The sequence below is a fragment of the Lineus longissimus genome, chromosome 5 (genome assembly GCF_910592395.1).
Source record: "Lineus longissimus chromosome 5, tnLinLong1.2, whole genome shotgun sequence".
NCBI classification, from domain to species: Eukaryota; Metazoa; Nemertea; class Pilidiophora; order Heteronemertea; family Lineidae; genus Lineus; species Lineus longissimus.
In genome coordinates this window covers 1,028,748-1,048,633 of record NC_088312.1, presented here as the reverse complement: position 1 = coordinate 1,048,633, position 19,886 = coordinate 1,028,748, and the positions used below count along the sequence as shown (strand labels likewise).

General features: G+C 41.6%; 2 protein-coding genes across 5 annotated transcripts; one reads left to right on the top strand and one right to left on the bottom strand.

Annotated features, from left to right (window-relative positions):
- Positions 1–1,343: 1,343 nt before the first annotated feature.
- On the top strand, positions 1,344–8,527 carry LOC135487402 (uncharacterized). 4 transcript variants are annotated; one of them, XM_064771030.1, is made up of 16 exons: positions 1,344–1,518; positions 2,123–2,233; positions 2,790–2,871; positions 3,092–3,229; positions 3,338–3,436; positions 3,731–3,858; positions 4,051–4,252; positions 4,472–4,596; positions 4,903–5,049; positions 5,430–5,599; positions 5,846–6,147; positions 6,372–6,591; positions 6,814–6,920; positions 7,375–7,527; positions 7,852–8,008; positions 8,242–8,527. In XM_064771030.1, exons 2-16 carry the CDS (start codon positions 2,150–2,152, stop codon positions 8,366–8,368), a joined length of 2,241 nt encoding a protein of 746 aa, XP_064627100.1. In that variant the 5' UTR covers positions 1,344–1,518; positions 2,123–2,149; the 3' UTR covers positions 8,369–8,527. The 4 variants fall into 4 exon arrangements, with proteins under 4 accessions (XP_064627100.1, XP_064627101.1, XP_064627098.1 ...); XM_064771031.1 differs by lacking the exon at positions 1,344–1,518 and adding an exon at positions 1,804–1,839; XM_064771028.1 differs by lacking the exon at positions 1,344–1,518 and having other exon boundaries at positions 1,957–2,233.
- Positions 8,528–9,257: 730 nt separating this feature from the next.
- Positions 9,258–18,153, bottom strand: LOC135487408 (MLX-interacting protein-like). Its single transcript, XM_064771041.1, has 7 exons — positions 18,026–18,153; positions 16,249–17,202; positions 14,003–14,084; positions 12,011–12,110; positions 11,537–11,672; positions 10,762–10,894; positions 9,258–10,519 (listed from the first exon to the last, which is right to left on the bottom strand). The coding sequence occupies exons 1-7, from the start codon at positions 18,134–18,136 to the stop codon at positions 10,380–10,382; spliced, it is 1,656 nt and encodes a 551-aa protein (XP_064627111.1). The 5' UTR covers positions 18,137–18,153; the 3' UTR covers positions 9,258–10,379.
- Between the last annotated feature and the right edge of the window lie 1,733 nt (positions 18,154–19,886).

Genomic DNA, 19,886 nt, shown 5'->3' with positions numbered 1-19,886 from the left:
CATCATGTTGTCAGCACGGTGGAGCAGCCAGGATTGATTCGGCCTGGCTGTGACTTCCTCATCTCTCTCATCATGTTGTCAACACGGTGGAGCAGCCAGGACTGATTCGGCCTGTGACTGCCTCATCTCTCTCACCATGTTGACAACTTGGCAGAGCAGCCAAGACTGATTTGGCCTGGCTGTGACTGTCTCATCTCTCTCACCATAATTATTGTCAACACGGTGGAGCAGCCAGAACTGATTCGGCCTGGCTCTGACTGTCTCATCTCTCTCGCCTTATTAACAACTAGGCAGTGCGGCGAAGATTGATGCGGCCTGGCTGTGACTGTCTCATCACTCGCATCATGTTGTCAACACGGTGGAGCAGCCAGGATTGATTCGGCCTGGCTGTGACTTCCTCATCTCTCTCACCATGTTGACAACTTGGCAGAGCAGCCAAGACTTATTTTGCCTGGCTGTGACTGTCTCATCTCTCTCATCATGTTGTCAGCACGATGGAGGAGCCAGGACTGTCAAACAGTTGTGTGAGCTCACTAGAGCTTGCACTTACATAATAGTGTAAAACTAAAATTTATATAATATATATATATGTATATAAAACCGTCATCGGATGCGCATCCGATATGCCACGAGATCATTTACCGTCAATTCCCTTACCGTCTTCGGATGCGCATCCGATATGCCACGAGATCCTTAACACCGTCAATTCCCTTACCGTCTTCGGATCCGATATGCCACGAGATCCTTCACCGTCAATTCCCTTACCGTCTTCGGATGCGCATCCGATATGCCACGAGATCCTTTACCGTCAATTTCTTTACCGTCATCGGATGCGCATCCGATATGCCACGAGATCCTTCACCGTCTTCGGATGCGCATCCGATATGCCACGAGATCCTTTACCGTCAATTTCTTTACCGTCATCGGATGCGCATCCGATATGCCACGAGTTTTTTTGTTACCTCACCGTCAATTCCTATACCGTCATGGATGCCACCAGCTTTGTTCGCGTTGTAAAGGTTTCGGGGATACGACTAATGCATGCGAGCACCGTCGGCGGAACCCCAAACCGCCCTCTCGATCTATCCGTAAGGACAAGCCACTCTCGTGACCGTCACAGTTTCGGACTCCGGACCTCCAGACCGAGCTTTTCTTTACCTTACAATTACTGTATACTCGGCGCCTCACTTATATGTGTTGTTTTTTTCACATACATTGTTCTCGTGGTTTACGGAAAAGTAGGCCTAAAATGTTATAGTGTCTAAAAACAATATTCAGTTGATGGAATTACACTTTTTTCCATTACTGCTTGCTTGATATTGCCCTAACAACTTTTTCATGAATCAATTTTGAGCATTATGTTTACAACGTAGTTATTATAGCACGAAATATGAGTCTAAAATGCCAAATACTTGCAACTATTATGTTAATCACTGAAATCTTAGTGTACTAATTGCTCGCTATAAGCTAGGTTATTGCGCCCCTAAACCAACGTACTGACAACGCTACCACTTTAACGTGAGTTAATTGTAATCTTACTCTCTATATACCAAAGTGATTTACCTAGGAATACAGTTGCACTTCACTGAAAACTAATGATGTGTTGATGAGTTCAATGAATCCTTCGATTCCTTTGGTTTTCTTGGCGAACTGACGTCCGACAATCAATGACCCGTTGACGTGTACCTGCAATACGCCTTGCCGTAGTGTGTAAACAGATCTATTTTTGGACGAAACTCTACTGTGCCGTGTGGTCGATTTCGCCAATGATGACACTGCTTCTAGGCTGTACCACAGCACTTTAAGCTGTAGCAGCGCCAAGCAAGAGTCAAGACAAATGTCCGCTGCTGGATCAACCCCCTCGCCCCCCCCCTCCCCCATCATCAGATTCAGACTCGGAGGTTGGCCTGGCCCAGCCCTGTGATTTAGCCAAATTCAATACGATTGAAAAACCACCATTCTTTCCTCCTGTGATGTTAAGGCCCTTGTGTCATGCAGCGTATTCCGTAGCACCGGTACACAACTTATGTTATTGTTAAACAGTGACGTCCGCTGCAATTCAAATTGCATATGAGTTATGACACCAACGGAATTGTGACGACTTGTTTCTCCAATCTTTTAGTGAACAGTGACCAGCCCAACAGGTAGAATGTCCACCATCACCGAAGGAATTGATGGCATTCCCGATTCTCTCGGCTTTCTGGTCCTCAATGAAGATGGTGCTGTACTTAGTGTAAGTTTCTGGCAGATTTGTGAAGCCTGCAAGAGCATAAGTAATAAACATGATTATCCACAGCATGACAACTCGCAAAACGGGATCCTTGTCTGACTGGTGACTGGACCAGATGGTATGTCACCGTCAAATTAGGGAGCGGATCCAGCACAGCTGGATAGAGGGCAAAGAGGGGGCTCTTTGAGGGCGAAGCCCGAATAATGTTCTTCGAAAAGGCCTTTCGTGCCCCCCCCCTAGCCTTGGGCAATTGACAGATCATTACAGTCAACAACACCTGCAAGCACACACACTATATGGAAGCAGAAACGAAATGTAAAGTACTTGTTTTGACATGATAGAATTTTATCATCGCCCTATACAGGAGTTTGGTGATGTGACTTGGCATCTACATTCTGAACCATCAGAGGTACTCCTTCCGTACTAGGCTAGATTTGTCAGTGTTTCCCTGAGATTAATCTTCAGCAAGTCCATGTAGATGTAGTTTTAATTTGTACATGATGTATGAAAAGCCTCATTTTATATGGTCACCTGCATGGATAGTTGTTTATTTTTGTAGCAAACCGCACAAGCTCGGAAGAAATCTGTCTCGGGCAAATCACTGATCATGCTGATGGAAAAGCAAATAAATATTACCCTAGGTAAGAAAAAGTAAAACCTATTTTTTGGTTTGAATCTGGGACTTCAGGAGATGTATTCAGCATAAACATTGAAATGAAGGCTGGATCTTGTGTTGATCTTAATCTTTTGGACGAACTTTGCTGATTCAGTCGTCCAACATATTCGAATCTTGCAAGAAAATGTAATTGTACATTTGTGTTTATCTTCCAGTTGGGTTATCTATTATTTATTGTATTTTAGGTTTGTGGCATATGGAGAGAAGTGCTGCTGTCTTGATGACCCTGCTGTATAACTGGTGCAGCATCCACTACCAGGCTGCTTCAAGCACTGCATCCACCTTCATAGCTGAGAAGAAATTGTTTGCAACTCTTACAAAAGGTGATTTTGTGTGAAGAATTCTAAAACAGTGCTGTAGTCAAAAAGGCCCAAGTAATATATCTGGCTATTTTCATAGTGTTGTCATAATCACTTTCTGTTTTTTTAAAGCATTTCTGCTGGAAAGTGATGGATGCCATTCTACGTTGAAGCAGTTCAGCCTCTCAAATCTTGTCAAACTTTTCAAGCAGTTTATTCATCTTAGACCAGGTAGGCATCCATTTTGTCAAAGCCACATTCTCCAATACGTCTCTGAAAGTTCATGTTTGTCTCGGTTAGTCTAATGACTATCATGATACATCCCTCACGCGTCACATCCTTTGTCTACACATCACATCCTACATCTTCTGAGGTCACTTTAAGGCTTTAAGACAATGCTTCAATCTCAGCCATGACGTCATGGTCATATGCATAGCAACAATGCTGTCCTGAATGGGTGCACTACAGAAGCCAGGCCAATCGTATTAATGATATTTGACAATGTTGTTTTGTTTCTTGTTTCAGAGTGTTTCCTCCAGATCTGTCATCTCTCAATTCTTCTGGGATTGCGCTGGGTGAAACAAGGAAACCAGCAGAATGCATTCACCTTTCTAGATTATCTCTTGCGAAATAGAGCTCTTCAAAAAAAGCAGGTAACATTCATGCTGGTTTCTTGTAATTTCATGGAAGGCATGTGAAAAGTGAAGGACAATGCTGTCGGGATGGATGCAAATAGAGTGGCCAGTGACAAAGTTATAAGTGATATCTTTGTCACTCAAACTTCGTGACTTAATGACCATGGGTATTCAAATATTCCACCATTGCTGTTTCTCTTGACGTTCCAGGATCCTGACAGCATCTCTCACCATTTTCTCCTTGGAGTGAACCAGAATCCAATATCTGATGAGAATGCAGCCAGAGTGTTTAGAACCATGAGCCTCCTGCTGGGCTTGTGTCATAACCTAGCTGGACAGTATAAGGAATGTATAGAAGCTATTGAAGAAAATCAACCAAATGATATGGAGTTCTATTGTAAATATCTCAGAGGTGGGTGAAATTAGAATAATTTGATCTTAAAGGTACAGTCAATGACAGTTGAGAGCCTTTCTCACCTAGAAATTGAAATGGGATCATGTTGGTTCAACACTTTCAAAATGACATTTGGTATTCAGGCTGTTCAACAACGAAGACTTATTCGCAAGCTCTTTCAATTTCATGTTTTAAATCTTCTTTTGACTGCAAATTCAAGTGTCGTCTATTTTGCAGCTAATTCCCTCTTTCATCAGAATAAACCGGAGTCTGCTCTCTTAGCCCTAACTAACGTGATATCTGATATCCCAATACTCCAAGCTAGGCTATACGACTTGATTGGCTGCTGTTATGAGAAGTTGGTGAGTAAAAGGAAGACAGGCAGGAGCTAAGTGGTCAAGTTGTTTTTGGCTCAGGAATATCAGTGTTGACTCTAAAGGTCAGATTTTGACACGCGGCTGACAATCATGGCATGTTATATGAAGTACACAATGTACCTGCCAGCTAGTGCCAAACACCTGCTTGATGAAAAACTTGAGGACAATGTCCTCATCATATCTCATGTTCCAGAGATAAAGTGAGTCACTGATTTCATTGGAACAAAGCTAATTTCTAAATGCTAGTCAAAACCTCCCCATTAAGACCCCTCCTGTTGCCTCTGTTTTCAGAATAAACCTCAAACTGCCTTACACCACAACCGACAAGCCATGGAAAAGTGTTTCACATACAAGATGCCACTTTACAATACATCAGTACTGTATCAACAACTTGGACAACATGACGTTGAGTTGGAGTCTCTCAATCTCTTGGTTACAGTGAGTTTATATGCCACAATCTCAGGGGGTACTTATATCTCAGTTAAACCACTCTCTCCTCATCAGCATTGAAAGGTCCAAATTTGGTGACTAGATGAAAGTCCCAATTAAAGCTAAGTCACTCAGACCATCCATGATGGTGGTCTTAGTACGTGTACTAGAATGATGCAAGTGCAATTACTCAAGCTCTACATGTATTCAACCAAATTAGTTTGAATTTTGAATGTACAGGTAGCTGTAACTTGAGGTGAAGGTGTTCCTCATTGAAGCATTCCAGTAAAACCGTATCCTGCCAGTCATGATTCTCTGACGTCTTTGATACTTTTGATCAGATATTCTTTTGACATTAAGGACTTGTTCTATTTGTATTACACATGTAGGCTCTTGAAGAGGGCGATGAGGGAAAGTGTCCAGCCAGCATTTCGCCAAGTGAAGAAATGATTGATATCAACTTGTCTGTTGGTCGGTATGTTGTGGAGTCGATCAGCCCAGACATCAACTTAGAAGTAGCGCTGTATGTGTTTGCCAGAAGATGCCTGGAGATGGAGCAGTAAGTTGATTGGTACATCTTGTACAAATCAGTTGTACTTTTATGTGGTGTGTCACAGCGGATGTCGTTTGCACCTCACTAACACTCTTTGACATCATACAAACCTTTTTTTGTTTGGGCTTATAACTCAAATGCTTATTGCTACCTGCATGGATTCATATACCTAACATATAAGTCATCACAACTTTTTAACTGTTGTGAATCTCTGTTTTATTTTAGTTTCAAACGTCATGTGTTTTGCTTCAGATTTGAAATAGCCTCCCAAAAATATCTCAACCTGATCAAAGTTCTCAGTGGGAAGAAAGGTCCTAGAAGAGCAACCCCACTCATGATCAAGTTGCCGGGGATTAGGACCATATTCCTTGAAACTGCGTACTCACTGGTGATGTCAGGAAGATATGATGATGCTGTGACAATCTGTGAGAGGATTCTGGGCAGAATGACCGCAATCAATGCATCGAAAGATATGTTCTTCAGTCAACCCAGTAGCATAATTCTCCCAACAGGTGACAGCACTGGTGGCTCTGTACATAGCTCTCAAAGCCAAGGTATGCACTCAACGTGGGCAATGAGATACTTATTAAAACACTTGAAAGACTGGTCCATTGACTGTCTTCTCTGTTATTTGGTATGGTCAATTCCAGTTGGTCAGCAGAGTGACCACCCTCAGAAAGGTTGTATCTTGGTGGCTTTAGTACAGTAGAACCTCTCTATTAAGGACACCCTTAGGACTGACACGTGATGTTCTTAATGATTTGGCTCAAACTTCTAGGTACTTCGAGAAAAAGAAAGATACAAGAGACCTCATTTGAATGCAATCAGACATTAACACAGTCAGCTGAAGTGTTAGGATTACATGGAGATGTAGTAGATGGGACACAGTCAAGTCAAGCTGGGCCAAGCAATACCGATGCGATCCTTGCTTGCATCTTTAAAGCACATGCCTTGGTTCATCTTGAACAGCTTGAAGAGGCTTCTCAGTGCTTGAGCAGGTAATTCATGTTTCAACTCCAGGCTTTGGTTGTCATCATATAAGTATCTTGGAGTTTGAAACTGTTTTAGACTGCTCCGACACTGCACTCGGCAGGATTAAGTAAAACGTCTGATGCATTGGATGTACTTACATTCCTGGTAAGATGAGACTTGCGTGTTGATCTGAATGAGTTTTTTTCATTTCTCAAAAATATGCATTATTCTCTCTTGTCATATTCTAGGGCCGTTGATTTAGTTCAAGATTTGTCAATACATGAAGAAGATGATCCGTGCCAATCACCAAAAGGGAAAAGAAGAAAAATGGAATCTTCAGGTGTGTTGCATGATTGTAAGTCCTAATCTCCTGAAAACACTGCTGCCTGTATTCATACATATACACTTCAGGTAGATGCAGGTCAATGTACATGTACTCGGGTCTCTGTTCTGCACTGTAAGCTTACATTGTCATGTTACCACCTAGGGTCGGGAAACTGTATTGGTGTCTATGACCATGAAGGAGTAGTAGAGGTATTGACCATGAAGACCTATTGTAAAGGTGTTCTGTTGTCACGACTCCAGTTGGTGTATGCGCATCTGGCATACATGTAAGGGTTATAGACATAGCCATTCATTTGAGGCTCTTAGCCGGCACTCTTTGATCCGTCTGTCTGTGGAGTGACTTCAGGCGGTGACTGTACTCACTTAGAGAACAGAGATGAAATGAAATATATTGCAAGGTATGATCACGATTACCTGTCACAGATATCATCTGGGTACTAATCACTTTATAATTAATCATTCAGCAATACCATGTTCACTAGATCCGAAGACCATTGGATCAGACCTCTCTCTTCTGGCAAGCAAGGTGTACAGCATGAAGGCAATGATACTTGGTGAAATGGGAAAGGTTCAGGACGCGATACATTTCTCAAGGTTATGCCTTCAGTGTGTGCCAGGTAGGACCATTTGAAGGTCTTCATGTAGGCATGTACATGTACATGTACGTGGCCAGTGGGAACAGAACTGCTCAAGACCAAGCTGTGGGGATTGCTGCATTGACTTGCCCGGACTTGGCCATATCGAATGCAGGAGAAGATAATGAAGAAGCAAGTACATGTACCTTGCTTTCAGAAACTTGATTGATCTTCAACATTGGTCCGTCCTTCAATCTACGGGAAGTAGACCGATTTCTGTGAGCAGTCATCCATTTAAACTGGCCAAGTTAACTGTCACAGGTGAGCAAAGTGGCCTCAAATTTGTTACATTCATTTTCTTTTCAGATGTGGAAGAGTATACCTTTCATCACGTGAGGATGTTGCAACAAGCCGGGAGGCAGCAGGAGGCATACTTGACATGGCTGCAACATCGTAAGATTGACAAGAGGATGGACCCATTGCAAATTGCCAAAATGCTCAAATCAAAATCAGAACAAATCAGGTATGTTGAAGGCTTCATACATGTAAGACAGTGTGGTCGGGACAGTTGGTTAGCAACTGGACAGTTGTAGTGGATCTGCGATAGAATCTTGAAGGAGAAGAAGACGCAATCAAATGCGTCTCCAACAGGGCAATAGGTTCGCACAATGTACATGTACATGTACCTAATTTGAATATAGTTGATGTGCAATCTTATGGCATCTTCTGATACAACCTTCTGCTGTTTTGTTCCAGGGAAGAAACCAGACGTCCATCTCCGTCGCCAGTGTCGTCTGTTTCGAGATGGAAGTATTCAAGGTTGGATGTCCTCTGCAAGGACAAGGAATGTTTGGACAGTTTGCGAAGACGAAAAACATTTTAGATTGTTGACATCAGTGATATTTGCAAACGACTAGTTCGGGTGCAGTTCTGTTATAGAATTGACTCTATCAAGGATCATTAGTGGTACTGTGAAGCTACTGATGACTTCAATATCCCTTCCAACTGTAAATAGTGGAATAAACTTTGTTTCTGTTACTTACTTTGTTTGTTACATATGATTACTCGAGCTGGGAGTGGCTGCGCCTGTCCATGGTCACAGCAGTATTAGTTGCCACAGTATGTCCTTTGACACGTACATCTGCTACCCCTGGTGCACATATTAACTGGTATGTCCTGATTTTTCTGGACCACCCCTTAGTACATGATACAATAGTCGCAATCTGTCCTCTCAGTGTTAGTGGACCACCCATTGGAAGGATACTTGTAGTTGCAACCTTCCTGATTTTTTTACTGGACCTACCCGTCACGACCTGTCCTCCCTATCATTGGCCTTGCTACCACTGCCTGATCTTTGCCGGCAGAGGGGTGTTGCATGGCAGTCTCTGGCTGAACGGCCTACATGTATTCATCCAGGTCAATCTGGACTCTGGAGTAGTGCCACACTTCTCAAAAATACTACTTTCAGCAGTTACTGGGGGGAAATATGAGAAAACCCATGCAGTACCAACACACTGGCAATTCAATATACATGTACTAGCTACTGGTCACAATGGACTAGACTCCCTGAGCAGTCCATTGCGTCATCCTAATTTGATCTCCTTGTGGCAAGGGACGAGGCCGGTCCACTGCGTCCGGAGTGTACAATGGACAGGGCGCATGGTGAAATGGTGGGGCAAGAACCGTGCCGCTGAGGAACATTCCAAGGCATGCCACTTGCTTCTATGCCAAAACTGTCCCAGCTAATGGGGTATGCGGCGGCAATGATTCCAATGAAGGGAGCCCAGGCAACTGGCTGTCGATAAAGTTGATCATGTGTTACATCAGAACCCTCGACATCATAAGGTGAAAGTTTTACAGATAAAACTGAAGAAGACACTTTGCTCATTTTCAAATATTTATTTGCAGTTGCGCACCAAATTAAGAAAATACACCTCGATTATGAAAGACCGGTATAAAATAATCTTACTGATTTCCTATGAATAAAACCTCTTTGGAAGAGTTGCATCATCTTTATCTCAAACAGTGTACTGTTAAATTGCCCTGACAACATAACATAGATGAAAAAGAATCATCCAAACTCAGATGGGATCAAATATGACCTCAGCGAAATGTACCAGAAAAGAATGTCCAACTGTAAAATCAGTAAGGAGTCGTCACGAAACTGACGGAGTTAATACATGTGCAGTAGTGCACCATACTGTACAATGATGTTGTACATCAATGTATCAAAAGGGATGGAAAGACAGGATTAGAAACAAAATAAGGTCCATGTACATCTCTGAAAGGCAGTCAGAAGCTTAATCTACTCTATGCAAAAATAGCAAACAAATCCGTTATAGCTAATAAAAAATGCTATTAATTTCCAAAAATATTTTAAAGTTGACGAGTTCAACACCACACATAATTTACACCAATAAAAAAAGATGCCCTTATTGACCAACTCAATGCAGGTGATCAATTTAGTTTATCTTTTCAGTTCACATCAAAACGTTCCAAGTATTTACACACTGTTTACAGCCAATATTTTACAGAAGTACGTATATACAAGGTGTGGACAGTTTGAGCAAATCTACATCAACGGTTGTTGGCCATCTCTGACAAACGGAAACTAAGTCAAGGCACCAAAACTTCGGACATAATCCTTTGGATAATACTTTCATATCGCACAAGGTCAGGGACGATGAGAGTCACACAGAAGGGAGCCCAGTACATAAGCCTCGAAACGAAATGATTGTTGGTAGAGGCTGTTAGCGTGGTTGATTAAAGAAATGTTCCCAAAGTATGATGAAGTCAGCACAGCTCACATGGTAAAAGAACAACCCTCCTCACTTATTTCACATGGCTTACATTCGACTAGCTCAAGCAGACCAACACCACTCAATCTCCATGGACTATGATTTCTTATCTGATATGTGTGTGGTAGCAGCACCTCTATTCTTTACAACCGCATTCATTGCTTCATCGGGTAGCTTCTCCGGGTCGGTCATAACTGAGGAGACTTTACAAAGATAGCGCAGAGACTTCAGGGCACCTGCAAGAGACAAAGTACAACATCTTTATAAAGGACTTTCATCAGCTGAAGTGCAGTGCAAACAAGTGATTTAAATCACTGCGATCTGCGATTATAATCACTGCTATGACAAGACAAAAAGATCTCTCATCTGCAAGATAATTGGTACGCACAGGGTTTGATATTGTGTGCAGGGCAGGAGAAGCAGGGATGGATCAACTGTGGCACTCAATGCACAGATTGGACCATATGAACACACTTACCAGGTCTAAGGTTAGTGAGGGAGCAGTGCTTCTTCACCCAGTCATTCACAGCGTCGTAGAACGTCTCATTCCTGATCTCACCACTGACAAACACCTTGTAGCTCTCGAACAATGGCCGCACTATCAGACTGAACTGTGCAACGGTGAAGGAATATAGCTTGTAGAAATAGAAAGCAGGGAGTGTTTAATTTCACACATCAGAGCAAGATACTTGCTGTACTAAGCCCAAGCTTTGTTGGTGTTCAAGAAGAAAGTTGTATCAGAGTCTTTCTATACAAGGGTCTGGTCACTGGTTTCAACATCAAAGACACCGCCCGTCTCGAACGACGTGCGGCTTCATCTGGCTCCAGTTAATTGCCCGAGAGAGCCGTGTGATCAAAGGAAAGTTGCCGGTGACCAGACCCTTGTATAGAAAGACTCTGGTTATATCAAACATGGTTGAAGTTGTTCTGAAACCTTACTGTATTCCCTTCTAAACGGACTCCCTCACGCCATTGTTTTCCCACATATTCCATCGTGAAATATATGACAGAGTACAACAACATCGCCCTCAAAGATAGGCTAAACTACAAGAGCAACCTGATACTCCACTCTGGACGTATTGGACTGACCTTGTCTTGTCATCAAATTAGGATGACGCAATGGACTGCCCTGGGACTAGCGAGTCTACCCAATACCTGCTTCACTTGGACTAGCTCGAACCTCTCGGCCCACTACAAAATGGCTCAGATCAAGCCTGCTATAGCTTCACACACTCGAATGATGCAAAGGATACAATCCAGAACTTCCAATTGCTCTTCGTTTCCCTTTCCACGTATTCATTGAACATGTCGTCCATCGAAGCAGCATCAACCTCGCTCCTGGGCAATATGCCGTCGGCACCACTTTCAGGCAATTCCTCTTGGAATTTCCTAGAGAAAACAGGTAAAGATTAAAGCAAAATATCATCAGATAATCTCTTCAACTAACTTGAAAATAACATCTTTAGGGTTTAGGATCAATGAATGACTTTGGTATTGTACTTCAGCGTTGGGGAATTCCTTATTTTGAATTGGCAGTACATACACATCAAATTCCGCATTTGCCCTCCAAGACTTATGCCAATAGGCCTCAAACAGTCAAGACCTCTAAAAAAGTTTTCGTATCATAGCATGCTCAGGAAAACTTCATGGTGTCGTGGATGTGAACCGGCGATAGTGAAGTTAGTCTGTCGGTCATCATGAACTCTCTGCATCTTCATGAGACTTACCCCACTTGTACATTCAACTCCTCAATTTCTGCTTTTAAGGCTTCTACGTCCTTGTTGTAACGTTTACAATCTGTCTTCATCGCCCGCAAGTAATCAGTACCTGAAATCAGATGATCCTGAGACATTAGCTATCTGTGCGGCTGGCAGTATACCAATAACCTAGCAATGTTTAATAAATAAACACACTACATACTGAATTTCCTGCAAACAATGTAGAAATATTAATATTGGATAGGCCTACAGAAAGATGGGATGATAAAGGAGACCTGTAAATCAATGAAATGAGAATCATGATTAGAATCTTTTGTGTTTGTGGTTTTAGCATGCAGGTTAACCACGCATAATTGTTAGACTTGGCAGTATCAAAGGATAAAGATCAAAACTTTACCAAGGCAGCCTTATCCCCACAATACCTCAGACTTAACGCTTAGACATAATGCATTTTCAAATATATTGACATATCATGGCAAAAATTATAATTTGCTGTGTTCTGAAATTAAACTTAGAATCTGAAAGGATACCAAAACAATTTAGTGATGATTATTTCTAAGTCAAAATGAGACTATCTAAACCATGCCTGCGCAAATATTACAGTTTCAAGTAATTTTGATCAACTTATCACCAGGGAGAATTTTGAAAACAAAATTCTTTACATACTGGCTAACTTTTTGATTAATGATGGGCAGAAATTCAGACTGATAAAATATTAGAGTGCCTTTTAAACATAAATAACATGAACAATGAATTTGGAACAATTTTGAACATATCAGTCATTCTGTCAAGAAATTGATACATTGTAGCTAAATTCTGAGTACATCTGACAGAATGACATATCTTTCAGTCAGAGGACTTTTGTACACGACCATCCTGTCTTCTCAAACAGCCAGTTTGTTTACTGAGCTACAGAACAGGTTACACCATATGAATGATTTATGTGCTTGGATAATGAGATGTAAATTACGTAAAAAAAGACATAACTTTTCCCAAGACAATGCAAGTAGGCAAAGATTGCAATGGAGGTATGCTCAGATTGCAAAGTGAAGGAATTTCTAGCCCAAGGTAAAAATGTCAGCTCTTGGCATTCTGGGCGTAATATGAGTGCAACTTCAACAGCAACGAATTGGGAAAGTTTCGCTTTATACATCATGTTATGTAGGCCTAGTTTTACAAGGTTCCCAACATTAATCCCCCTACCAGAAGCTTTGGCTAATTCCAATTAATCTTCAAAAAGCATACTTTGTTATGGATTGGGAAACCAGCCGAGACTTATTTACAAAACAAGAATACACTGAAGCGGACATCTCTTTACAAAGGATACCCTCATAAGATCCCAAATTTGACATTTAATTACAAGTTTAAATCGTACCTGTAACTTCATTTCATTGGGTTTTGAATCTTCGATTGTGTTTTTCTCGGAACACCCAAAATGTCAGATACAACTAGTAAACCCTGAGCTGATGACTAGTGACAACTGCACTAATTCACTAGACTTCCACAACTTGTGCCAAAAAAATGATCATTTAGAATCAACATGTACATTAGCTGTTAGTAAATACAAATTACAACAAGCATGGCTTATATTCAATGATTCAGAAATTGATCAATATGGCATTGTACACCTGACCAAAATGCTTATGCAGCTGCTACAAATGATAGAATATGATGTTAACAGGAAACTACCTAGGTTGTTTTGATTTACAGAGCAGGCAATTACAAATCATTGGGAAAACTCATCAATCAAGCTGATTACAAATTGACTGACAGGTTGGAATGAACTAAAGGCACAAACGCAAGAAATCATGGATGTCGTCACAAATACATTTTCAAACCGTTGATAAAGCCAGGATTTACCAGAATACCTTTCAAAGTTGACCAATCTCTGTGTGTCACATTTCCCAGCTTCTTGATCACAACAGCAGCATGGAAAATGTTTACTTACGCCCTTACACCAACCAGGTACCTTGCACTCTTAGACCAACCGGGTACACTTACATTTGGTCAACATAATCGTCTTAGTATCCTTTCCGTTGGTATTGATAGTGGGGACCAGGCCAAGAAGGTCCTCAAATCCTTTCTGCAAGGATAGAAGGTGGGGAAATTTTAAATACCCCCTTTCACTCAACACTCACACACACTGCTGAGCAGTCACGGTAGTTGGGAAGAAGCGTCCACAGCTGCGACCTGTAATCTAGCCATGACAACATTCGTGCTGCAAACATTTGCCGACTGTAATGTAAACACACTGACGGACCCACGTTCATACTGACACACGCAATCACAATGGGAAACATATTACATTAGTCAGCCCAAGTTTCACAGAAAGAACACTAAAGCATGGATCCAAGAGGTTGAAAAGTGGGGTCGTAATGCCAAAAATAGCATATATTTTCTGATATTTTTGGTAACTACAGTGGAAAATTGCATGCAAAATTGATATATTCCCCCCAAAATAAGGGGAGGCATATCATCACCTGAGAATCAACTTGGTCTAACCACAACTTGAGGACATGTCAGTTAGACCTTGTTAATACTCAGGGATGATGATACTCCCCTATACCTGGAGGCTCTCGATCCTTATTCAACACTTTTTAAACAGAAGTGGAACAACGTTTGGAACATCTGAGAAAAAGAAACAATCATTTTGATTATAGTATGGAACATTGCAAGATTATGATATAAGCCCGAGAAGAAATAGACAATGGATTAAAAATACAGTATTTTTCCCAGCTCAAATAGAGGACACAGAGTTTGAAATTCTGTCACTGTTGGCTTACTTCAGACTATCGATAACAGAACATTCAATGGAGGGTACTTTGTCAACATGCTTTTTCCTTACACAATTCTTGGGATCAACCAGTTGACATTATGATCATAAATCGATAAAATCAGTAATAGCCAGCACCTACAATGTATCCGTTTTGGTTGGCATCAACTATAAAACACTTTGATACATTTATGACACATGTCAATCATGGTCACAACTGTATTGGTCACGTCTTTCAACTTCCAATCTTCATGCAGAACTTTAAACCAATTTTTATGAGCACAACATTTCGACAATGAGCATGATGAAAAGGTATCAATCATTACACCAAGCAATAAATATACATTCATACGAAGCTATAAGAGCTTTACTATAGTGACCCATGCAGGCAGGTCTTGCTACAATGTACAACCTCTACTCTCCCTGTCCAGTCAGAACAATTGTAATGATTTAGTGGCATCAGATATAAATCATGATCCTTTTTGAATGCTACAAAATTAACCATGATTTAGTGGCATATTCAATTACAATTGCCCTCATGAATGTGACAACTCGGTTAACTGGGTCAAACTCAAACTTTTGTGGAGTGACATAAACACATGCAATAACCAAGATAAAGATCTCATACATCACATTTAACAACAATGAAAAGTCATCTGGCCCCACAACCAAGGCTTTTGAAAACCTGGGAAGACAAGATACTGAGAAACAAGATGATGGTCTTACAACTGAAATTTCTACAAACGAAAAACTATAGTAGTTACTAAACATTATAGCTACCATCACCACAGTTTCACAATTATTTGTGTATTAAGGGAAATCCGAGGTTAATGTCAGCTTCTCTCACTACAGCCATCATTAACCAAAGATGTCATAGCACAGGCAGTCAGTCAAGACAGTGCTACTTCAGATTCAATCAACAAAAGGAAGTGATTGCACCGAGACCACAAAAACTGTATGGTAGTAACTATGTTATGGAAGAAACACTTACCATGATAGTGTAGACAGGCCATACAGGCAATCTTCCTTTCACCTTGGACCCTTTCACCTCCGTAATGAGCACACCCAACTCCAAACTAACCTTTGAAACCAACCATGCTGAAGAATAGTTTCCACATGCATAGAGGAGCATGAGGAAAGCTGCGAACCAAATGGGTGCATGGTTGCAAGCCCTCGGCTTATTCTACGTTTTTTGTATTAAAGGAAGGTCACAGTGACCCCAGGAAAGATCTCTTCTGTGTCAAAATGTTTGATTACAACTGTGTTCGCTATTCTATGGAAATGGCTGTCATATAATGTCGGATCTACCGGTACTTACTTACCCATTCACAACACAACTTTGTCATCATGTCAAGACTTGAGAACTGGCTTGTCTAACTACGAACCTTACGTTGCTGCAGATGAACCTTTCATATAGAAAGAAACTCAAGTTAACCCATAACCAGCCTATAGGACAATACTTGACAATAATCACCTTTATCTTTCCTCTGCGCTTGTATTCGGCATTGATGTGGCTCGGTCTCTTATACCGTGGAAGTTTGGCCGGTGTAACTTCAGCGCTACTGGAAGGCTTGGCATCGGTACTACTGGATGCCCTTACATCAATGACGTCTGTGGAGTAACCAGTGCTTGATGGTCTGGAATCAGCAGCAGTTGGCTTGGGGGTAGCACCTTCATAACCCGAGCTTCTTCGCTTGCATGGGCTTGAACCTCGACTAGAGATCTGTCTAGGGCTCTTTGTAGAAGTACCTCTCCTTGGGCTGTTGTTGCGGGAGAATTTTGGACTAGATGCGCGACTTGTTGCCCGGCTTCTAACCGGGCTAGCACGACGGGATGACGGGCGACTCGTCTTCTCTGACGGCGGCCGACTTAGTCTCTCTGATAATGTAAAACTAGAAATCGAAGGCGGTTGACTGGGCAGTGTGGCATTACTGTAATCAGATGCACTGGGTATCGTGGCTAAACTGGTATTACTTCTATCAGACCTTGCAGAGCTGTAACTACGTGGTTCAGCTGGGGGCAGCATCAAATTTGACGTAGGAGGTGAGATTGGTTCTGTTTGCCAAGAGGCCTGCATCTGTGTAGGATACTGGGGATAAGAAGCGGTCCCAGTAGTGACTGAAGAGACTTCACCAAGATGGACTGTTTGTAACTGCTGTTGTGTCGACCACACCCATTGCAGAATATCATTGAATTTGATCTCTTGATTGTCTTGACCAAAACTGCCATTCTTGACATCTTCATCTGGAAGAGCATGGCGGTGTTCTTTGTTCATCATCTCATTATTATAACCGGCCTTGAGCTCTTCCCGACTCTCCGAGCGATACTGAAGGAGCTGTATGTCAGTGTCGCCATTATCAAGCAAGTTGATATCTGCATACTCCCGAGTAGGTGAGCGATCACGGTATGTAGCAGTGTTCTTGGAATGCTGAAATACAAATAAAAGTCATCTTCACAATTATGACACTATGACTCAAGCGGCAGGTTCCTGTTGAAGTATAGACATTCACTCCCTCATCATGAATCACCACAGGTGGAGGTTCTCGTAGTCATAGTGCATCAGCTTTCTTATCTTATGTTTTATGGAGTATTGGCACAGGCCACTGAACTGGGTCATAAGGGGTTAACGTTGTAAAATGTCCACTAAGGGCAGCTAGATAAGTCATTCGTTGCACCAGGCAGCGATTCTTTCCTTTCAGGAAATATCATGTAACAGCTCTATTCTATAACTGATTTTTTTCAGGTAAGTCATCAATCAAGCCAGGACATCATTTGTAGCTCACCCTGTAGACTGGATAATTGCTAGACGTCACGTGATCAACTACACAATTAAGGCCGCTGATTGGTTAAAATTTATCATACCGTCATCTCATTTGCATACGGCTATATAAACCATCGCTCGCCTTTCAGCCAGTTTCGTCACTTCGGATCTCATACCCGCGACCAGCAACCAATACCGTGGACAAACGTGGTTTCAAAGGACAATATGATGATTCCATGAACCCCCAACGACCGATACAAATACTCAAGAAGATGATGTGGTTATTGAAAAAACAATAGATGTCTGATTCGTGGGCCGAAAAAACAGATTTATGCAGAAGAATTCCAAAAATCTGAACACAATATTATGTCCATGAATGCATGACGATGGCGGCGAAATCCGACGAGTTGGCGAAAACATGCAGATTTCATATCGAAATAAAAGCAACAAATCAACCAGAAATCGGGAAATGAAAAGGATCATTACATACCTGGTCCAATTGGGAACCTCCATCGTCATTGCCAAGGAAGGCATAGTCTTCCAATTGCCCCAAAAGAATGTCCAAATCGTCCACTTCTCCTTCGTTCATTTGAGCTTTCATTGTGCTTTTGCGGCTGGTGCATGTATCGCGCTGTGTTGATTTACCCACAATGCAAAGCTAGGACAATCCACTAAGACTTGAGTAAAAATCGGCCAAGAGCCGTCTCGACTTCACAGTCCGAAGTGTCGGTCGGGACGGAAGCTCAGACATGTCAGAGAGCGCATAATAGACTATATTTTATTTACCCAAGGAGGTTTTAAACTTAAGTCTATCTTGGTGTATGGCGAATAAATGGGCCATATGAATAAAAACTAGCATTACTTTCTCTACCGATTTTGAAGCATTTTGCTTGTCGTCGTATGAATAAAACCGTAGCAAAGTCTCGGAAATTTAAGTCTGCTACAAGTCAAAGCAAACACTTTTTAGTATCTAGAGTTTGCTTCGAAATGGAGCAAATGCTTGTCTTCATATGAATAAAGTGTATAGCACTATGCTTTTGACATGATAAATGCTTTGCTTTTTCAAGGTTGCTCATGAGGTGGCTAGAAAGTAAAAGTGAAAGGTTTGTCATCTTCCGAAAAGCTGATTTTATCCGTTTTGGTCACGAAAATTGTATTTGCCATGAAAGTCAGCACTTTCGCCAACATCTTTTCATCAGGAGACCTCTTGACCCCTATCCTCGAGGGGTCAGTCGTGTGCTCTTCTCCCACACACATAACTAAAAAAAACTTGGTTAATATAGGTACCAAGTGAAGTTTAGGATGCTTGACCCCCTTCTATAACAATACCAAAACCACAAGATGAAATAAGATTACCAACACAGACCATCGGGACAGAGCTTCAAGCATTTGCTTGAAGTTTATTCATACGAAAACAAGCATTATCTTCTACTTTTAGCAAATACTGCTTCTTCTTGAAGGATTTGCTTCCAAGGAAATGCTATTTTTATTCGCAATGTCACCGACCGCGGACGTCATCCGCATGATTACATCACACATTTGCCATGCATTGTCAGACTGGATATGCAATCCGCGATTATTCTTAACGTACATGTACCTGCATACTCGCTTTGTGTTGCATTCTTCACAGGAGGAACAACGGATCATTTAGGCCTATATATTGATAGGCACTGAGCAGAGTGAAAAGAAAGTCTGCCCCAGGAGAAAATAGTCCGGATTGATAAAAAGGGCTTCGAACTGGAATTCCAGATCAATCTTAACATATATATATTCATGAATAATTACATGACCATCAAGTCTTATTTTGCTTATTAGTGGTAGGTCGCATAGGGTTGTGATCAGTGTTACGATACGTGTTTGTACAGCTCAATGTAAACTACAACCGATGGTAAAGCTTTGAGGACAGTTCTCCACTCGCACGTTCATGGACCATCGGCTGAACAACTCGGTTAGGCCACTATTCTCGAGACCAGTTGTTCTGCCGAGTGACAGGTAGGTGTTAGTCTACTGGTTTTCACTAGACCCTCGGACAACACATCTTGGGCCGATTTTTCGACTTTTGGAACAATTCAAGGGGTCCATAGAATTCCACTTTTCATGAATCAAACATTTGATGCAGTCTATAGAGTGGTTCCACGTGACATCATCACCTGCCAGGCTGGAGGGACAGACATAAACATGACAAATGATCATGAAAGCTATTGAAAAGTCATGGTCTGTCTCTACCCATCTATTATATGGTGCAGTCTCAAAAACACAGAACACAGCTAAAAAGATAATTTAATTCCAAGAGGGCTTAACAAGTCAATGAGGGGACTAGGTGTACTTCATATGTAGGCCTATATTTTGCA